The 17,995-nt window shown below is 51.0% G+C and overlaps 2 protein-coding genes and 1 long non-coding RNA gene across 9 annotated transcripts; 1 reads left to right on the top strand and 2 right to left on the bottom strand.

Moving 5' to 3' along the window:
- Nucleotides 1-766: 766 nt before the first annotated feature.
- Nucleotides 767-9,431, bottom strand: ACRBP (acrosin binding protein). Its single transcript, XM_032874775.1, has 10 exons — nt 9,260-9,431; nt 8,725-8,943; nt 8,431-8,525; nt 7,815-7,932; nt 6,681-7,149; nt 6,052-6,184; nt 3,135-3,314; nt 2,845-3,012; nt 1,604-1,687; nt 767-992 (listed from the first exon to the last, which is right to left on the bottom strand). The coding sequence occupies exons 1-10, from the start codon at nt 9,300-9,302 to the stop codon at nt 870-872; spliced, it is 1,632 nt and encodes a 543-aa protein (XP_032730666.1). The 5' UTR covers nt 9,303-9,431; the 3' UTR covers nt 767-869.
- On the bottom strand, nt 8,856-17,008 carry ING4 (inhibitor of growth family member 4). Of its 7 annotated transcripts, XR_004384711.1 has the most exons (9): nt 16,903-17,008; nt 14,142-14,213; nt 12,305-12,471; nt 12,011-12,125; nt 11,740-11,848; nt 11,350-11,497; nt 11,027-11,088; nt 10,292-10,916; nt 8,856-8,943 (listed from the first exon to the last, which is right to left on the bottom strand). XR_004384711.1 is itself a non-coding variant. In XM_032874782.1 (8 exons), exons 1-8 carry the CDS (start codon nt 16,937-16,939, stop codon nt 10,877-10,879), a joined length of 750 nt encoding a protein of 249 aa, XP_032730673.1. In that variant the 5' UTR covers nt 16,940-17,008; the 3' UTR covers nt 10,261-10,876. The 7 variants fall into 7 exon arrangements, 6 of the variants coding, with proteins under 6 accessions (XP_032730673.1, XP_032730674.1, XP_032730675.1 ...); XM_032874782.1 differs by lacking the exon at nt 8,856-8,943 and having other exon boundaries at nt 10,261-10,916; XM_032874783.1 differs by lacking the exon at nt 8,856-8,943 and having other exon boundaries at nt 10,261-10,916; nt 11,740-11,845.
- On the top strand, nt 9,470-16,549 carry LOC116877798. The gene is made up of 4 exons (XR_004384712.1): nt 9,470-9,632; nt 12,783-12,917; nt 13,907-14,133; nt 16,390-16,549. It is a non-coding gene; the product is annotated as an uncharacterized LOC116877798 (long non-coding RNA).
- Nucleotides 17,009-17,995: the final 987 nt, after the last annotated feature.

The following is a 17,995-nucleotide window of genomic DNA, read 5'->3' as shown; positions in this document are numbered from 1 at the left end:
GGTGTGTTATTCTATTTTTGTGCATATTTGAGCTTTTCCATAAAAAAATAAGTGCTTTTTTTTTTTTTAATGGTGTTAAACACCATGCACCTGTAGGAGAAGAGACTGTAGAGTTTCCCAAACACATATATCCTTGAACACATTTTGGGAGGTCCCAAGTTCTTAAAGGTCAATGCTGGAGTCACACCTTAATGTATGTTGTCACCTCAACGTTCAGATCATCTGGCCCATCACTGGATGTCAAATCAAGGGTTTTCTGAGCTCCAGGTCCCAGCTCTCTCCTCCCTCCTCATGAAGGGCAAGTTCCGCCTTACTTCCCTGGGCTTATTCCCCGCACCCCTGGAACAGGACCTCAGGCAGGCTCTGGCCTTTACCCTCTAGAAGGACCATCTTATACTCCTCTGAGGTCACGGGCTTCAGAAATAAAGACATGTGCCCTCATGGCCCACACAATCCCTAAGACCCGGGCCATGGCCTTCTTCAGTCTAACTTCCTGATTCCTTAGGTCTTCTCCTGGCTCCTTCCCTGAGCACCATCCCTGAGGCCCTTTCATCTTCAGAAGGAACCATAAATCTCAGGGGTTGGTGTTGGTTCCCATGGGGCAGGACCACAGTGCTGAGGATGGGATCAGAACCAAAGTAGGCCACACAGGTTGAAAATAAACACTTTATGTAGAGACATCCTTTAAGGCGGGTGGAGTTCCCATCATGGGCCTCTCTGGGACTGCTGCCCCAACCCAAGGAAAATGTGAGTAAGAGACCAGGTAAGAGACCCATAAGGGGCAGCCAGGAAGCAAACTGACAGATGGGGTCTAAAAGCAACGGAATGTGGAAAGGTCGGGCTGGGGTGGAGATAGGACGGACCCCAGCTCATCCGGCTTGGCCTAGAGTCAAGGTGCTAAATTCCTGGCTCCATCGCAGCACAAGGTCCTCACTTTTGGCCTGGCTCAACACACTGTAAGTCTCGTTCTGCAGACATCTCATACGGGACACCTACCCGGGGATCAGGGACACACAGTCTGTGTCACAGAGCCCAGGAGGGAGAGGTGCCGAGGTGGGGAAGTGGCATTGGTCCCACAAGAACCAGAGGCAAGTGGGGATGGGCACAGGGCAGTGGAAGCAGAGAGGAAACAGATGTGGGTTTTTAAGGCTGCAAGAGACACCGAGTAGCCCAGCCTCTCCTTTAAGAAGCTTGGAGGCTAAGGATGGAAGAAGAAGTAACTTATTCCAGACTCTTGGTGAGTAAGAGCCAGAGGCAAGCCAGAGACCTCAATATACAATGCCCAACCCAGCTAGGGATTCTCCCTGAGGTGCCCTCTCCTTTTATTTGCAGCATCCCTCCCGGACTCCCCCCACCCACCATACTGCCACCTCTGCCTGGGAGGGCTTCACTTACTCCAAGACAGGAGGGAGTGGGAGACAGGGCTCTGGTGGAGGCCTCAGCCCAGGGATGCAAGCTAGGAACTATTCTCCTGCTGCTCAGAGCAGAGTGGGGTGTGTGTGTGTGTGTATGTGTTTTCATGCGCTTGCATGCTCAGAATAGACACCCCTGTGGTGGCCAGTGGAGGGGCTGAGGGGAGGAGGGGGCAGGGTGAGGGACTCACCTTCCGGTCACGGCTTCTCATCAGGCACTGTTGGCTTTTGAAGGCACAGTAGTTTGGATATTGTACATAGTCTGTGTCACAAATCTAAGCCAGGAGCCAGGAATGGAGAGGTGGGGAGACATCAGAAGCCTGCTAACACACCAGTCCTAGACAGAGCCCATAAGGGCTGAACCAGGGCCAGGGGTAGAGCCTTTGAGAACCAGACCTTCCACACCTGGGGTGCCCCTCTCTGAGGACTAGGTCTCTGTCCCCCTTGCATTTCCTGCCCCACCCTCAAGTCACACTTTGGTGCTGAAAAGAAGCCAGGAGCTGGAGAATTAAGTGGCTGCCCTGCTCGTCAGCTTGCTGGGGAAGCAGCTGAGGACCAGGGCATGGGGAACAGGGCCCCATCAGGGGTCCAATCTCAGGGATCCTTCTAGTGATGGCCAAGTGAGGGAGAGGGCAGAAGAACCTCTCATGTGTGAACTTGGGTGAATCACTTCCCTCTGTGGACCTCACCTTCCCATCTGTAAATCCAGGGGAGGAGGGATGATCTCTGAGACCCTTTCTAGATCCAGAGGCTCCTCCAGGACCTCTCCTCAGCCACAGGGATAAGGGCTGTGCAGGGGCTCCTCATCTCAGCTACCAACCCTTTCTTAAGCTGCCCAGCTTTTCCTGGCCTTGATTTTTCCTGCTAAACCACAGGAGAGGAGGACCTGGCTGTCAGTCAGCAGTCCCCCGGAGCTAAAGGGGAGGACACTGTGGGGAGAAGGGGAGCAAAGTTGATTCTACTGAGCAGGGAAAGTGCTGGAACCTAGGTCAAGGAGCCTGTCATACTGGAGCAGGGCAGCACGGGGTCACAGGTCCTTGACATCTCAGGCATCCCCTCGTCATTGGTTGTAGAGGTGAGTCTCACTTTGGGCCAGTGTGGAAAGTGGCTTGACCAAAGGCCCTCAGCGGGGACCCTGCAAAGCTGGGATCAGAAGTTCTGTCTCCTGCCTCCCCGTCCCGTGCCCTCCCACCCCTCTGATTCCTACTCCTTTCACAAACACAAACCTGCTTTTTTTTTTCTTTTCTTTTTGAGATGAGGAAAGGGGGATGGAAGGGTGTCTACTGGAAAGAGGCAGGAGGCTCAGTGAGGACTGGTTTCCCAGAAGCCAGAGGCCTAGCCCCCCCTTGCCCATCTTAGGGCTACTTGGAGCAAACCACTGGGAGGAATGGGGACAGTTGGGTAGGGTTGAGCTTCGGGGAAAGGCGCTGACCTTGGTGGGGAAATCCCCATCCTGGAAGCTAAGGAACTCAGTCTGGAGCCAGCCGGACACTCGGATATCTTCACAGCCCTTGGTGGCCAGCCGGGCGCACCAGAAGTCCATGCGGAGCCCGCCATACATATCCAGCCCATAGAAGCGGCCTGATGTTGGGGTCCCTACCTGTGGCACAGGGGACAGGGGAGAGGTGCATGCCCCCAGCTCCCCTGCAGACCTCCCTTCCTGCTGCCCAGTCCTGCCTGCAGCCCGAGGCCTCCCCCTCTGTGGGCTGTCCGGCTAGGTACCTGGGTACCGATGGACATGCTCTGGGCTATGAGCAAAGGGCTGATGAAGGGTGTTTTGTGCGAGCTGTCACACAGCTGTCGCTGCAGGACCGCCTCCGAGTGGCACTGTTCCAGCTTCAGGGAGCAGAAGTCACAGAGGGCACAGGTGGCTGTGTGTCGCCGCCCAAGGCTGTCACAGACCTGGGGCAGGAGTGTGGTTGACAGACTGAGGCTGAGACACTTTCAGCCCTGCGGAGCTGTCCCCGCAGAATGGCTTCGCATGAAGGCTCTTCAGAAGGCTTCCCTGGCTTTCCTCCCTGCTCCCTCCCCAAAGGCTCCTCTAGGACCTCTCCTCAGCGCTCTAACTCTTCACCCTCTTCCTGGATGATGTGTTTACTCCCAAAGAACCTTCACCTTTCTGCAGGCAACACCCAAATCTTTATCATCTGTTCCTACTTCTTGCCCGAGCTCCAAATCCTCATTGCCAAGTACCTGACAGATGTCTACCACCAGGTGACCTATAATTAATCCTTATATTTTTTTAAGATTTTATTTATTTGAGGGGCACCTGGGTGGCTCAGTTGTTATGTGCCTGCCTTCGGCTCAGGTCATGATCTCAGGGTCCTGGGATCGAGTCCCATGTTAGGCTCCCTGCTCAGCAGGAAGCCTGCTTCTCTCTCTCCCATTCCCGCTGCCTGTGTTCCCTCTCTCACTGTGTCTCTCTCTGTCAAATAAATAAATAAAATCTAAAAACAATTTATTTATTTGAGAGAGAGAGTGGATGAGTGCGGAAGTGGGGAGGGGCAGAGGCAGAGGGAGACGCAGACTCCTCGCTGAACAGGGAGCCTGACAGGGGGCTCGATCCCAGGACCCTGAGATCATGACCTGAGCCAAAGACAGACACTTAACCAAGTGAGCCACCCAGGTGCCCCCAATTTTTTAAAAAAGATTTACAATTACGCCTAACTTAGGTTCTGAAAAGGACTCATGACCTTCTCTTTCTCTCCTTCTCTCTGCTAATGATAATGCTAATATCTAGAGTCCACACAGTGCTAGGCACCACGACCATAAATGCTCTCGCCTCTGTTAGCCTTCATCAGAGCCCTGTACTAGCCTAGGTACAAGAAACATCTCCCACTGCCTGAGGAAGAAACGGGCTCGGCTGACACCAGGTAACCTGCTCAGAACCACACGTCTAATAGGTGGCAGAACTCTGTCCCAGCCGACTCCCAGACCTACCCTCTACCCAAGAACCTAGGTCCTAAACCTCCCAGTTCTTGGAAGACATTCTTCGGAGCGAAGTTACCCATCTCCTAGCGGGGTCTGCGCCCTTACTGGGCTTCCTCCCCATTCTTGGGCAGGGCTTGCTAACCATCACCTCCCATCAGTGCTGTCCGCTCCCCCGTCACGCATGGGTACCCACGTCACAGCACCCACGTCACAGCGCACAGAATCTCTCATGTCACCTTGCTTACTCATACCAGCACATAAGGGAGCATCATCATGTCCCTGATTCAAAATCATTACCAAGTTAGCTTTTCATACCAAGTTTGATACAAATGCCCCAGACTGCTGTTTGAGATTTTTCCCCTTAGGACCCTTCCTATCTCTCGGACTCTTATCTCCTGCCACTCTGCTCCAGGTAAAAATGGGTTCCTGACTGGTCCTGTAACGAAACCCTGATATCTAGGGAACCCTCTGTGACTCTTGAACTTCCTACACTCAAAAAAAAAAAAAAAAAGTCTCAGGGCCACCTGGGTAGCTCAGTCGTTCAGTGTCTGCCTTCAGCTCAGGTCATGATCCCAGGGTTCCGGGATCAAGCCCCACATGAGGCTCTCTGCTGAGCAGGGAGCCTGCTTCTCCCTCTCCCACTCTTCCTGCTGGTGTTCACTCTCTCTCACTGTGTGTCTCTCTGTCAAATAAATAAATAAAATCTTTAAAAATAAAAAAATAAAAAAATAAAAAATAAAAAAGTAAAACATAATTTTAAAAAAGTCTCTTTCCAACACTACTGCATACTTCTTTTATAATGCTACGGAATCCCTCATGATTCTTGGACCCCTTAAGGGTGGGAGCAGTATGCCCGTTCTTGGTGCCCTACTACTCCCTCTGGCAGGAACCTCTACCGAAGCCCCTTCTCTTGCCTGTCAAACATCTTTCATTTTCAGGTCTCTGTTTTAAACATCAGTTCTCTAAGAATTCTCTACTCCTCCCAAACATGGACCGTGGGGAACCCCATCTGCTGCTTCCGGACTGTGCACTAATCCATGGCTGCCTTTATCCATCACACTATTCTTCCCGTTTCCTCATCTGCCTCTCTCACTAAAGATGACTGGATCTATTTTACTCATCACAGACATCTCAAGTACCTAGTACAGAGTTGGTATGCTGTACTAAAAAATCAATTATCTAACTTGCTCATTGGCCATCCTCTGGGCTTGACACTATGCAATACTGAACAAACGATTGAAGTTAGCAAAGACAAGTTTGCTAACTTGTCTTATTTGAAAACCTACAGAATACCTTCCTGGGAATAGGACCCGCTGGGTGCTGAGGGCACACCGAGCCTGGGATCCCTCTACCGATCCTTGGAATGGGATCTATGACCCCTCTGGAAAGGAGAGCTGCATCCAAGGCGAAGCCAAGTATTGAAGATGGGTGACCTAGCTCAGGAGGGAATTCAAGCCTAACAGATCAGAGAGATGAAGAATGAACTCTGGACAGGTATGGATTCCAGACTAGGTCTTGGGCCTTCATCTTTGAAGGTGAGCTGGAGATGTCCTCCCAAAGAAGGAATTCTCATGCAGAGACTCTCTCCAATGATGCTTTATGCTTTCTGCATCCCTGCCTCTCCCCCACACTCTCAAGGCCCAGCATAGTGCCGGGCCCAGAGGATGGCCAATGAGCATGTACCCATTAAGCAGCATTGCAGACATACCGGCTTCCCGAAACCAAGGATCTCCTCCTCTATGTACTGCCAGGCCCTAGCTGTGGGGGTTATGGTACAGGTGTTCTCCACAATCGAGTAGCACAGCACCAGCAAGGCCTCCACGTGGGGCATCTGCAGGAGGCTGCAAGAAGACGGTGCAGGCTGGTGGGGATGGGCCGGAGGGCTGAGGTTGAAAGCCACATCCATTCTTTGCCCCTCCCCTTGGTGTCTGGTCTCAGTCACACACATTCAGCATGGCCATGAGGCCCTAGAGGCCTTCAGACCAACTGCCTCCTTTTACAAAGGAGGAACTAAGGTCCAGGAAGGGGAAGTAATCTTCCCCAAAGCTGCAGTGCTAATCAGAGGCAGAGACAAGACCAGAACCCAGGCCCAGGTCCAGGGTCCGTAGCACTCCATCACGTGGAGAATGGGTGTCTAGGGCGGTGCTAAATGATGGTGACAGAGCAGGTGAGGCAGACAGTTGCTAGGCACGCCTGAAGCCCAAGCACGTCTGAGTGGGTCTTGGAAGCTGGGAAAGGCAGTTTCTCCTCCCCCAAAAAAAGGCAGCAGTGGGGATAGGGCTGGTAGCTGGGGTTGGCAGGTGGGGCCGGGGGAGGGGTGGTCAGAACTGCCTGTACCTGTCACGGGTTGGTTTTTTCCAGACGGGTTCTTCATCATACAGATCATTCATTTCATCCATTTCCTGGGCTGATCGAATGAGCTCCTGGATGTTCTCCATCATCATGGGAGTGGACTCCACTTCCCGCACCCGGGGAGTGAAGGAGAAAGGGTTGGAAGACACAAATTCAGACTGGAACTTGAGCTCTGGGTCTGTCTGCAGCCCAACCACTGACTCCAGTCCCTCCTCTGCCCCCTGGCCTTCCTCTTGCTTTCCCTCCTCCTCCATTTCCTCCTCTTGCTCTTCTTGCTCCTGTCCTTCCTCCTGCTTGTGTTCTTGCCCTTGCTCCTGCTTGCGCTCCTGCCCTTGCTCCTGCTTGCGCTCCTGCCCTTGCTCCTGGCCCCCCAGGGACAGGGAGGACTGTAGCAGCTCCTCCACGTTGTTGTTAAGCCTCTCCGGCCAGGGCTGGAAGGCCTGTCGTTCTGTGGCTGCAGAAGGGTTTGGGAAGGACCGAGAAAGAAAAATGGAAAGGAACAGTCACGCTTCTGGCCCCCGAGGGTCTTTGTTACAGAGGGACACACACAGAAACACAAAAGCACAAGAAAGCAGCCTAAATGACACTATTCACAGAGTCGAGTCTAAAAGACATGGGGAAGAATACGAATATCAAAATAAAAGAAAAATTGCCATGGTGCTTATGGCAATTGTGGTTCTCCTTTCCATCTCCCTGACAAGGGTTCCTCTTCCCTAACTCCCACCTCAAATCCCACCTTTTGTCCCTCTCACTTAGGAAACTCCAAAGATGCTGAATAGCTAGCAAGGAACCCTTTCTAGGGTGAAGATGGCGGCTTTTGAAAGTCCCAGAGGACGTCCAGATGCAGGAATATTTTGGGGAGCTGAGAAAAGCAAATTTTTCTTAGAATTGTAAGCACTGTCAGAAGATACTCTGGGCTGGGGAAAGCCCCACCTCATACTCATAAAAAAGCAATCTCCCGCCTTTTGTAACTGGCTGTGTGCTGCCAGAGCCTCCCACCCCCCAGCCCTGCTCGACATTCTTCCCCATTCCCTCCTGCCCCCCAATGCCTAAAGTCCTGGGCTCTGGGATTTCTGGAAAGGCTTGCAGGCAGCCTCACCGGTACTGGGAGGGTCTCACCTGTGATGTGAGATGAAAGTGGGGAGGTCACTGTGGTGGGAGGGACATCAGAGGAAGCGTCAATCTCCTTGATAGTGTTGGGAGAGAGGATCGAGACTGGCTGGGAGCAGCGGACCCTCTGTAAGGAGAGAGAGACAGTGGGCATGACCTTTCCCATAGGACAGACTTCTATTCCAGCTTCGGGCTCAGTCCTTTTCTGGCATGTCTCCTCTGTCACAGTTGCTGGGCAGGGAAGGAATATGTTACCTGGTAGAACCCTCTAGACCTGAGAAAGGGTTCCCCTGTGAGATAAGACTCCATGTCTGGGCCACACCTCTGCCTTCACTCTTGTGTTTGACTTTGAATGAGATCACTCAAGTGTTAGAAGCAAGGGGGGGCTTGTCCCTTTGCCTCTTCCCTTCCCTCTTCCCTACTTCTCTTGCAGGAACGAGATTGTTCTGACCGTCTGAATGCCCAAGGTGAGGCTGTACTCCTATGGAATCTGAGTAAAGGATTGGCAAAGTGGCAGGGAGGAAGGATCTCAGGATGGCCCTGCTGGAGCCCTTCCTCAACGCCTCACCCTTTCCACCTCCCTGTGGTCCTTGACGCCAAAGACAACGTTTGTCCCGGGCCTCACCTTAGAGTAGTAGACGTGGTTGGAGCAACGATATTGAGTAAATTGGCAGAAGGACTCAAACCAGGAGGCATAAGGGAGGTCAGAGCAGACAGCGCCTGAGAATGGGCAGGGGTGGAGAAGGTGAACACACAGAAGTGGAGGGGAACTCCCTTCCTGAGGGGGAGGGGCGGTGGGCTCCTTGGGTCTACAGAGTGGAGAATATGGCCTCAGGGTAAGGAGCAGGCCATACCCTTCCTGACTCAAGCGAGCACAGCCCCAGCGAGCACAGGGCTGCCCCACTAGTCTGGCCCTCACCGTCCGGCACCAAGCCGTGATTTTCATATTGGTCCAGCTGGACGAGGGTGGGATTCCGGCAGCCGTGCGTCGCACGGAGACGGCAGGTGGTCTCTGCTTTCCAGGTCGGGGTCAGCAGTGCGAAGAAGCGTTCATATTCGGTGGGAGAGAGAGGGCTGCCTGGAGTGGAGGCCGAAATTGAATCCTGGGCTGGGGCAGGTGGCAGAAGCAGGAGCAGCACTGCGGGGCAGGGAAACAGACCGAACTCCAATACCTGCTTGGGGCTCCTGGACAGACCGACTGGCAAGCGGACCCCGTGGAAATCAGCAAGTGTTGCGGGGGCGGGGGGGGGGGGGGCGTCTGGCCGGAGATCCCAGCGGATCAGGGTGACGAGATTCCTGGGGCAGAGGCTAAGGTCTGACCCCAGAAGCCAGGGAGCAAAGCCAAGGCGACCACCCTGAGAAGGCGTTTCGAAACCTTAAAGCATGGGCTCTTGGGAGGTGGAGGACTGAACCCAGGGAGGAAGACACTGCTCGGGCAGACGGGAAGCTCTCACCCTCGAGGAGTGAGAGAAGGAAGCCAGCGGCTAGCTTCCTCATGGCCCCAGTCGATCCGCCCGCGTTTCCCGGACCAAAGCGGCCTCTAACGGGCCAAGCCAGAGAGAGCCGGCGGGCGCGGGATCGCCGACGGGGGAGTAGAAGGTGCGGCGCTGACGTCACAAAGGGCCGGGGGCGGGGCCGCGGGAACAGCCGCGCGCTCCGGGTTCACCGCGCTGGCCTGGGGTGTAAGGGTCCTCACGCGAGTCATATCCCGCCCGCGGGGGGAAGTGACGGCAAAAGCTATCACTGACCCAGGACCTTCGACGGAGTAGGCCCCGTGTTGTTCCTTGTATTACCCTGTTTCATTCCCGAGGTAGTCCCAGCAAGTGGGTCCGTTATCCCTCTCCTACACATGACAAAACCGGGGTCTGGAGAACCAATCTGCCCCACGGTTGGTGAGACCTGGACGGGAATGTAGGCAGGGTTCTGGGGCAGGCAGGGACGGAGTGTACGGGAAAGTCAGGGTCCACCTGGGTAGGAACAAGAGAGAGCCTCCAGGTAAGAAATGAGCCAAAAGGGGAAACAAGCCGATTCAGGTGAGGAGGTGCTCAGGATTCCACCTGGTGGTTCAGTCAGAGGAAGTGGTTTCCCAGCGGGACGCAAGTAAGACAAGCCACTGGCACAAGGGAAAAATGCTTTTCCGTGTTGTGTTTAAAATAAGAAATCAAGCTAATATAATAGTACGTGCATAAAACACAAATACACATTTATTGGAAATTAAGTGAAAGATGCTTTATGGAGAAAAGATGCATAATTTTAAAGTCTGGGAAAGCCCAGGTCTGAGGCAACTCCCCCCTCAAACTCTGCCTTTCTCAAGGTGAGATGTTGTGGATTCTAGTGCAGAGGTACCGCTTCTGGTTCCATGTCTTGTTCTACTTCCTCCCACGTCTAATCCAACCCAGATGATGCAAACAAAATGGATAGCACATGTACTAAAACACAGTCTCTACAATAAACACAGCAGGCCAACATGGATATCTTTTATTCACCTACTCAAGTTGCTTTACACGTGAGTTACGTGCACTCCACCTTGCTCCCTCTCCCATTCACAAAGCCAGGATGAATTCTCTTGGCACAGAGGAAGGGGTACCCCTTCAACTAAGGCCACAGCCCAGATGCTCTGGGGGAGCCCCCACCGTGGAAAAAGCAGGAAGAGAACAAAGAGAGTTTATCACACCAGAGACCCCCCTACAGGGGGAGGGAGTCAGGAGGGCTAGGGAGTGCCCCCATGCTACTGCCCCAGTCCTTAAATACAAAGCAAGGGGAGTGAAGAGGACCATCCCTTGGAAATACAGCACCAACCTCAGCACGGAGGCAAAAGGACAGTGGGCAAGACCACTTCCCTCTGAGGGGGGCAGACAATGAGAGCACAGATGTTTAGCAGCGGCGGCACCCCTCCCTTCCAGGGTTTGGATGCAGCCTCAGCACCAGGAGTGGGGAGAGGGGAGGAGAAGGGATGACTACACTGTGCCATCCACTCTCCCTGGGCCCCTGAGCCCCAGCACAGGCTTTCCTCTCCCCACTAGCCTGGGTCCAGGGATGTGGAAGAAACCGTGGGAATCCATCGCCCCTATCTATTTCTTCTTGCGTTCCTGGGAGCAGCGTGGGCAGAACCTAGAGAGGAACAATGTGACAGAGGCGGAGGGAGAAAGTGAGTGAGAGGGGGTGCCCTCCACCACGCAGCTCAGGGGCAGCCCGGCGCCTGCCGCAACTCTCTCACTCACCACTTCCCCCGAGGCTTGGTCGTCAGCCCCACACAGGCAAAGTGGAACCACTCGATGGAACACTGAAAAGGAGGAAGATGGAAGAAGCAGAAGTCAGGGGCTTGGGGCAGGGGGCTGAGTAAAGAAAAGAAGTTTCCTCCACAGATTCCTCAGAAGTGTTCCCGTATTCCGTCCCTTTGGAGAAATCTTGGAGGTCCCAAGGCCAACCAACTCCACCTTCCTCTTATTCTGCAGTCCCACTATTCAACCGTTTCTTCCCCTCTTGTACCCGCTCCCTCGTGGCCCCCAGAACCCCATCTGGAGGCAAAACGGTTGGTTCTCACATCAGGGTTGTCACAGCCAATCATCTCTCCATAGGAGACCTGGTGACAAAGGCAATAGGTGGGTTCGTTGGGATCCACAGGCATATCCAACACATCAGAGGGGTGGACACTGCCAAAGGTCACTGAGGGCATCCCATACTCAGGACTTCTGCATGCCGAGAGGAAGAGAACGTGTCATCTGCAGAAAGGGAAGCTACAGAGGTGTAGAAAGACATCCTGGTGGGGCAAGTGACTTGTGGCGTCTCTTCTCTATCCAGCAAATACCACAATGATGAGGAGAAGTTACTGGCACAGAAGATGGAGAGAGTGGCAAGGGGCAGTGTGGGGTGGGAGTGAGGGACAGGAGAAAAAAATATGCCTCATGGCAAAGTGCCCCCCCCATACACTCACGTGCGCACAAGTTTCAACTTCTTCTGGGCAGCTTTGGGAGCTTCTTCATCTGAGTTTTTCCCTTTGGAACGAGCACGGGCAGCCTTCTTCTCCTTTTGAGTCCGGCCTTCTAGGAAAGAGGGGGAAAGCCAGAAGGCAGGGAGACAGAAAGATGGGTTAAGTCTTCTTGCTTCCCCCTCCTTCCAAGCTGGTGCCCCTCCCTGGTAGCTCAAGGGTGGCTGCTTCTCCCTCGGAATCCTCGCCCCTCCTCAGGCCCCGCCCCCCTCCTCACTCTTTTTGCCTTTGCTAGAAGAGCTGTCATAGTCACTGGACTCAATCTGCTTCTCCTTCAAATCAGCCTCAAAACGGGCCAGGTCTGTGTCCAGTCGCCGAATGTGTTTGTCCACCTAGGGGTGAGGAAGGAAAAGAGAGAGCTACAAGGCTGGTTCAGGCCAAAGAAAATAAGGCTAAGGCACATTCTATGTATCTCCCAAACCCAAAACAGATCCCGACACAGCTGAAGGAGGGGTCTAGGACCCCAAGGATTGGATGGGAGGTAGGTAGGGAGCCGTGAACAGGGCCATACCATCTCATAGGTCTGCATGGCAAGCTGCACCTTGTCGTCACCAAATTCCTTGCATTTGCCATAGGCTTCCTGGATCTGTTTGAGGAGGGCCAATTTTTCCTCGGAGCTCAGGCTGCGGGCGCTATTCATATACTCAGTGGCCAACTTGTCAATTTCAGCCTTCAGGTCTACAACAGAGACAGAGGCCTGGTCACAAAGGCCCCTGAGTGGCTACGTGAAACACACTTCTTCCTCTTGTTTCTTGGGCGTTTTCCATTGACCATCATCATAACCTTCGAACTAAAATGCCCTGAAAGTTCATAGGTACTGCGCCATTTACTCAAGTAATGCAACATAGTGACAGAATTTGTTTTAAAGGTGCCTTCAGGTGCAGAAAACATTGCTACCATAGTTGGAACTGAACTTACTAGTGAAAAATGAGGGAGGGAGTCTTTGCACACCGTACTAATATGAAGTATATTTTTGTTCGTGTCTGCAGATGCTGCTTTGAAAGGCTTGGTGCTTCTTGAACCATGAATCTTGTCTCACAGGCTTCCGGATTTCTTGTCTCAAAAACATTCCAGCTCTGAGTGCTGTGAAGCCGGCTGGGTCATCTGCTGCGGCCGCCTTCCAGGTCTGTACATCTGTGACTCATCGTTTAAAACTAGGCCCTAGTTCATTTATGTAACAGTTCTTCTACCCTACTGTGCTCATCGTCTGCAACCTGCTCGTATTTCTCATCACTTTTTCTGTGTTCATCTTAGACATTGCTCCGAATGTTTTCATACCAGAAGGCTGACGATGTCCCCAGACACTGAGACTATAGATGCTTACTGCCTGCTCTCTGGTAGGACTCATAAAAAATGTCATGAAAAGAGACAAAAGAGTGACTGTAACGTGGTGCAATGACAGACAACCGGAAGGATCTGTGTACAACTATGTTTGTGCCCCATTTTGTGGGAGGCCTTTGGAGGAAGCTGAAAATGCATGTAGTTTGATAATCTCCCAACCGGTCTTTCTGTGCGCGAACTTAAGAGTAGGAACTGTGATACAAAGGAAGCAAGCTGGTTCTCAGAATTCGGCAGGCGGTTCTCGGGGTTGGGGAGAGGGAAGCCTACCTCCAGGATTTTACATCATGTTCACCTTTTCATGAGTAAACTTACCCAGAGTAACTGAAATCACAGCTTTAGGTTTTCTAAGACCAGCTTGTCACATCCTTGAGCATGGCTACTTAAGAATGGAAGGTAAGACCTATATATCCTTCAGCAGGTACGGGGCATGGCTCCAACAGATGACATCTTTGCCCTTGAAGAGACCAATCTGACCACTGCAGTGTAGCCTCAGGCTCCAAGTGAATGCCTCAATAAAGCCAGATTTGCTCAACATCCAAGGAAGGCCACAGATGGTATCTATTGCTTCTGTAAGGTTGAAGAATACAGTGTAGCGATCCTGTTGTTAATTGCCACTTTTCCTTCTTTTTTTTCTCTCTCTTTTTAAGGACTTCTCTACCACCATGACTAACAATCCAGCAGAGTAGAAACATCCTAGTCTTTCTATAGATTTACTGAATACAGAGAATAGCAACGATTCTCGAGTTGACTTCTTTTTCAATTCTTCTTGCAGATATCAAGAACAGAGCACCTTTGAATTCTTGAGGCCTTATTGCAGTACTCTATCATGGAAATGCTGATCTAGAAATGCAGAACTTCACTGCTCTCCTTTTAAGAATTGCAAGAGAGTCAAAGAGAGAGAAGCCACAGTTTTCCAGATCAGACCAGATGATATGGTAACACCAAGCAGGAGAAAGAAAAGATCATACACACTCATTATACACACAAACTCCTTACTCTGTACGTACCCTCTGTTCTTTGGTCCAGGTCCCTCATGAGCTGAAAGTTTCTCTGCAGTTCGAAGGGGAGGTTTTCGATACCTAGGCAGAAGAAGAAAAACTGAGAATCACAGCCCTTTATAGGTTTATAGCTGCTTTTAAAGCACAGATCCAAAAGGGGACTCAGGAAAAGAGTCCCTCCTTGGCATGGCTGGATTTATCCAGAACAGTACTCATCATTCCCTTCTCAGTGGAGGCCGTGTCTGTATCTCTCCACGATTCACTCTGCCATCTCTTCACAGCTTTCCCACCATTTGCCCCTTCAGTGACCTTCCTCAATCAATCAGCCCCTCCTTTTCCTTGATTCCCTCCAAACTCCTTGCCCTCAACCCAAATACCCACCTGGTATCCTCCACTCATCACACACACACTTCCAATCTGCTCTCTGTATCACAGTCAGAAGAGTCTCTTAAAAAATGCAAATCTTGTCAAATCACTCTCCTGCTTTATAACCATCTGGTAACTTCCTATCACACAACTCCTATTCCTACTTTATATTTTCTGGCCCATGTTCGCCTTACTGCAGCCTTGACTCAGGTCATTCCCCGTTTGTGCTCTGTCTGCTCTCATCAGACTGGCCTTCTCTGAGTGCCAACTTGCCAGGGCTTGTCCTGCTGCCCAGCTTTCCACGTGCTGCTTTCTGTCCTGAATGACTGCTTATTCTTTGTCCCACCTTCACCATACTTCTTGGCCTACTAAACTCCTGTTCATTCCTCAAGTTTCAGTTCAACTCTGAGTTCTCCAGACTCCAAGTGCCCTTGATGATGCCATCAAGTTTTTCTGGCTCTACCCTTTTGGGCACTTATCCAACTGCAATTAAATCATGAATTGTGCAACCAGTTATTTGGTATCTATCTCCCTAGCCCTCCAAAAGGACTGGACACATCTCTCTTGCTTATTTTGCTATGACTTGCGTACAGAGGGTCTTCCATAAATACTTGAATGCATGCACACAGAACTCAAGTCTCTCCATGAAAGAAAAATCTCTTCCCATGACTCCATTTCAAACTTCTAAAATACCTCCACTGCTTTAACCTATAATGTCAGGTCTGCCACCACCAGCTTACTGAGATTACTTTAAGTCACCAGTGACTTACCAAAACAAATGATCTGTTATTCGTCCTATCTTATCAAATATGGCTGCAGCACTTGGCACCATCTTCTTCCCTTCAGTAACTTTCTTCCTCTTAGGATTCCAAAACTCCTCATATGCTTTCTGATAATTCCAACAGTGATGTTTCTTTAGCCTGTCCCTTTAATGTTAATGTTTTCTTGAGATTATACTTTAATCCTCTCATTTTCCCACCTTCTTTAACATTCTCTGAATGATCTCCATCTCACTCACTCTCATAATTACCATGCCTATGCTTAAGTTTAAACTGAATTAGGTATATTGCTGTTACTCCTGATTCCCTATCTTGCTGATGGTATCATATTCACCTTGCTTCCCAAGCAGGAAATCAAGGAGTCACCTTAGATTCTTCCTTCTCTCTCAACCAGTCAATCAATCAGTGTTGTCCTTTTAGCTCTTAAAGACTTCTGTCACTCTCTGAGACCTGAACTTATCATACATCAGTTGTTTTCCTTTATTAAAACTTGTTTTTATAAAATCTGTTGGTTCTTTATGCTATCTAAAGTACAAGCCTCTTAGCTTGACTGAAAAGACCTTGCACAATCTAGCCCCAACATCTCTCCAGCCTCACTTCCCAATCTCCCACCTTAGAGTCCTATATATCAAGCACTCTGACTTCACTTTTCCTTGACCTGCCACAAACCCACCTTAATACCTTTGCTGATACCTTCCCCAATCAGAAATTTCCTTTATTTCTCCACCCTCGCAAATAAACACTCAATTTTCAAATCTGTGATAGCCTTACCTACATCCCCAGGGAATTAGCCCCTCTTTCTCCAGTGCTACCAAGTGTCCTTCTGACGTATTTCTATTATTTCACTTGTCACGGTTTTATGATTATTTATTAGCAGAATCGGTTTCCTCCTAGATTATGAGCACTTGAGTGCAGGGTCTGTGTCTTATTCATTTTGGTATCTCCGCAGTACCTGCCATTATGTCTGACACAGAGCAGGGCCTCGATAAATGAATGGATGAATGGATGACTCCCAACACTAAGACAAATGTAAGCGCATAAGGGTGACAGGCTTTGTGAAGGGGTGGTTTACACAAATGGCATAAACCTAACACCAGATTTCCATATGATAGGAAATGGATCTTTACTCCAAGAAGAGAAGCGTTCCAGTTTACCATCTGCAGTGGTCACTCACAACCCCCGATCCCCATGAGAAACCGCTTCAGAGAAAGAACTGAGCGGAGGAGCTGCGAGCTGGTCTTTGTCGTTGCTCCAAATGGCAGTGGGTGATACACTAAAACGACCGATCCTGAACGATCGGGGGTGGAGGGGTGGTGGCGGTGAATAGCCTGAGGCTGGAGACCCTGGAGATGGGCTCGGCAAATACCTTCCCAGCTCTGCCCATTAGCCCTGAGACATCCCCTCAGCCCCACCGCGCAGCCCCTCCCTCTTCTACACCCAAAAGCCAGGCCTCGACCCTGCTGCCCCGCCCCCTCTTTCTTCACACCCTCCAGTATTTTCTCTCACGGAACCCCTTCGTAATTGTGACTTTCTGACCACCGGGACTTCGGGGCCGTACATTTCCTCAGCCCCGATCCCCCACGCCACTCTATGACCCCTGACCCCCTCCTCCAGCCTGCTCTTACTGTCCAGATAATGTTCCAAATACATCCCCGCAGCCATCTTGAAGCAAAACAAAGCAACTTCCGATCCGCCCCGGAAGTGACTGGAACGCAACAGGCGCTGAAGCTATTATCCTTGGGTTGGAGCCTTTCCGCCCTTAAAAGGAGAGCTTCCGCCCTCAGTAAATTTTTCGCGGGGACACATCCGCCCGACGTTGATACTTTCCTTTTTGCGTAGGTAGCCAGGGCGGCCGGTGCCGCGGTACCTGAGGTGGCTTTAGCCCGCTTCCGCCCTTACTGAGAGCCCGGTACGCGACCGAAGCAGGCATGACGTCACTGCGGGTCGCCATTTTGCATTCCCTATCAAACTTTTTTTTCCCTCCAAAACCAGGATGTGAGGTTATGAGGAGCAGAAAAGCCCTTGTCTCTTTAGGGTAGTATTCCATAAATATAGCTTTTTAGCGACTGGGGACCTTTTCTCCTTTTTGCAGGATATTAATCTAGTAACCACAGCAGGTCCTGGCTGAATCCAGACTTTCTTCAAGGTAGCTACTTTCTTAACGAAGTTGGGGAGGCGTAGCTGGTGTTGCGAGATTTAAACCCTCCGCGTTTCTTTTCAGTCGCAAGAACATCAGCTCCCCGGGATTATTTTTTTTAACATGGAAGAAATTCATTATTTATAAACTCTTATAAATACAAAGACTTACACAATAAAGCTGTAGTTCTTCACACTTGTCAGGGTTCCTGTCCTTCCATACTCGAATACATTCTCACATATATAATGACATAGTACTTATGGCCTTGCCCCTTGTTTTGGTTCCCCCCCCTTTTTTTGTTTTCCAGTTTTATATGATGTTAACTAGCACCATGATTCTGAGAGGACTGGAGCATGGAGCTCTGTCACAACTGGGCCAGCTGTCATCCTAGTCAACCACAGCACGGTAAGGACTTTTTTCAACCAAGTGCATGACAGGCTGCCCCCACACCAGGGAAACAACTCAAAGCCCATACTTTAATAGTGGTGTTAGTAAGAGCGTTTTAGAGACTGTTGTCTGCCCACCCCCCTCCCCACCCCCGCAACTCACACATTTGTGGTAATTATCAATGCCACAGGGCA

Source organism: Lontra canadensis, unplaced genomic scaffold (genome assembly GCF_010015895.1).
Source record: "Lontra canadensis isolate GAN:19392208 unplaced genomic scaffold, GSC_riverotter_1.0 scaffold53, whole genome shotgun sequence".
NCBI classification, from domain to species: Eukaryota; Metazoa; Chordata; class Mammalia; order Carnivora; family Mustelidae; genus Lontra; species Lontra canadensis.
Note: the sequence above shows the minus strand (reverse complement) of the source record. Positions and strands in the feature narration are given on the sequence as shown.

What these genes read in the sequence shown, in the direction of transcription:
- ACRBP (XM_032874775.1), bottom strand. Translation starts at nt 9,302, where the DNA reads ATGAGGAAGCTAGCCGCTGGCTTCCTTCTCTCACTCCTCGAGG. An exon ending in CCTTCTCTCACTCCTCGAGG is followed by an intron (nt 8,944 to 9,259) that starts GTGAGAGCTTCC and finishes CCTGCCCCGCAG; the next exon opens with TGCTGCTCCTGCTTCTGCCA. An exon ending in AAAAAACCAACCCGTGACAG is followed by an intron (nt 6,185 to 6,680) that starts GTACAGGCAGTT and finishes GTCTTCTTGCAG; the next exon opens with CCTCCTGCAGATGCCCCACG.
- ING4 (XM_032874782.1), bottom strand. Translation starts at nt 16,939, where the DNA reads ATGGCTGCGGGGATGTATTTGGAACATTATCTGGACA. An exon ending in TTTGGAACATTATCTGGACA is followed by an intron (nt 14,214 to 16,902) that starts GTAAGAGCAGGC and finishes TCTTCTGCCTAG; the next exon opens with GTATCGAAAACCTCCCCTTC. An exon ending in CCATGCAGACCTATGAGATG is followed by an intron (nt 12,126 to 12,304) that starts GTATGGCCCTGT and finishes CCTCACCCCTAG; the next exon opens with GTGGACAAACACATTCGGCG.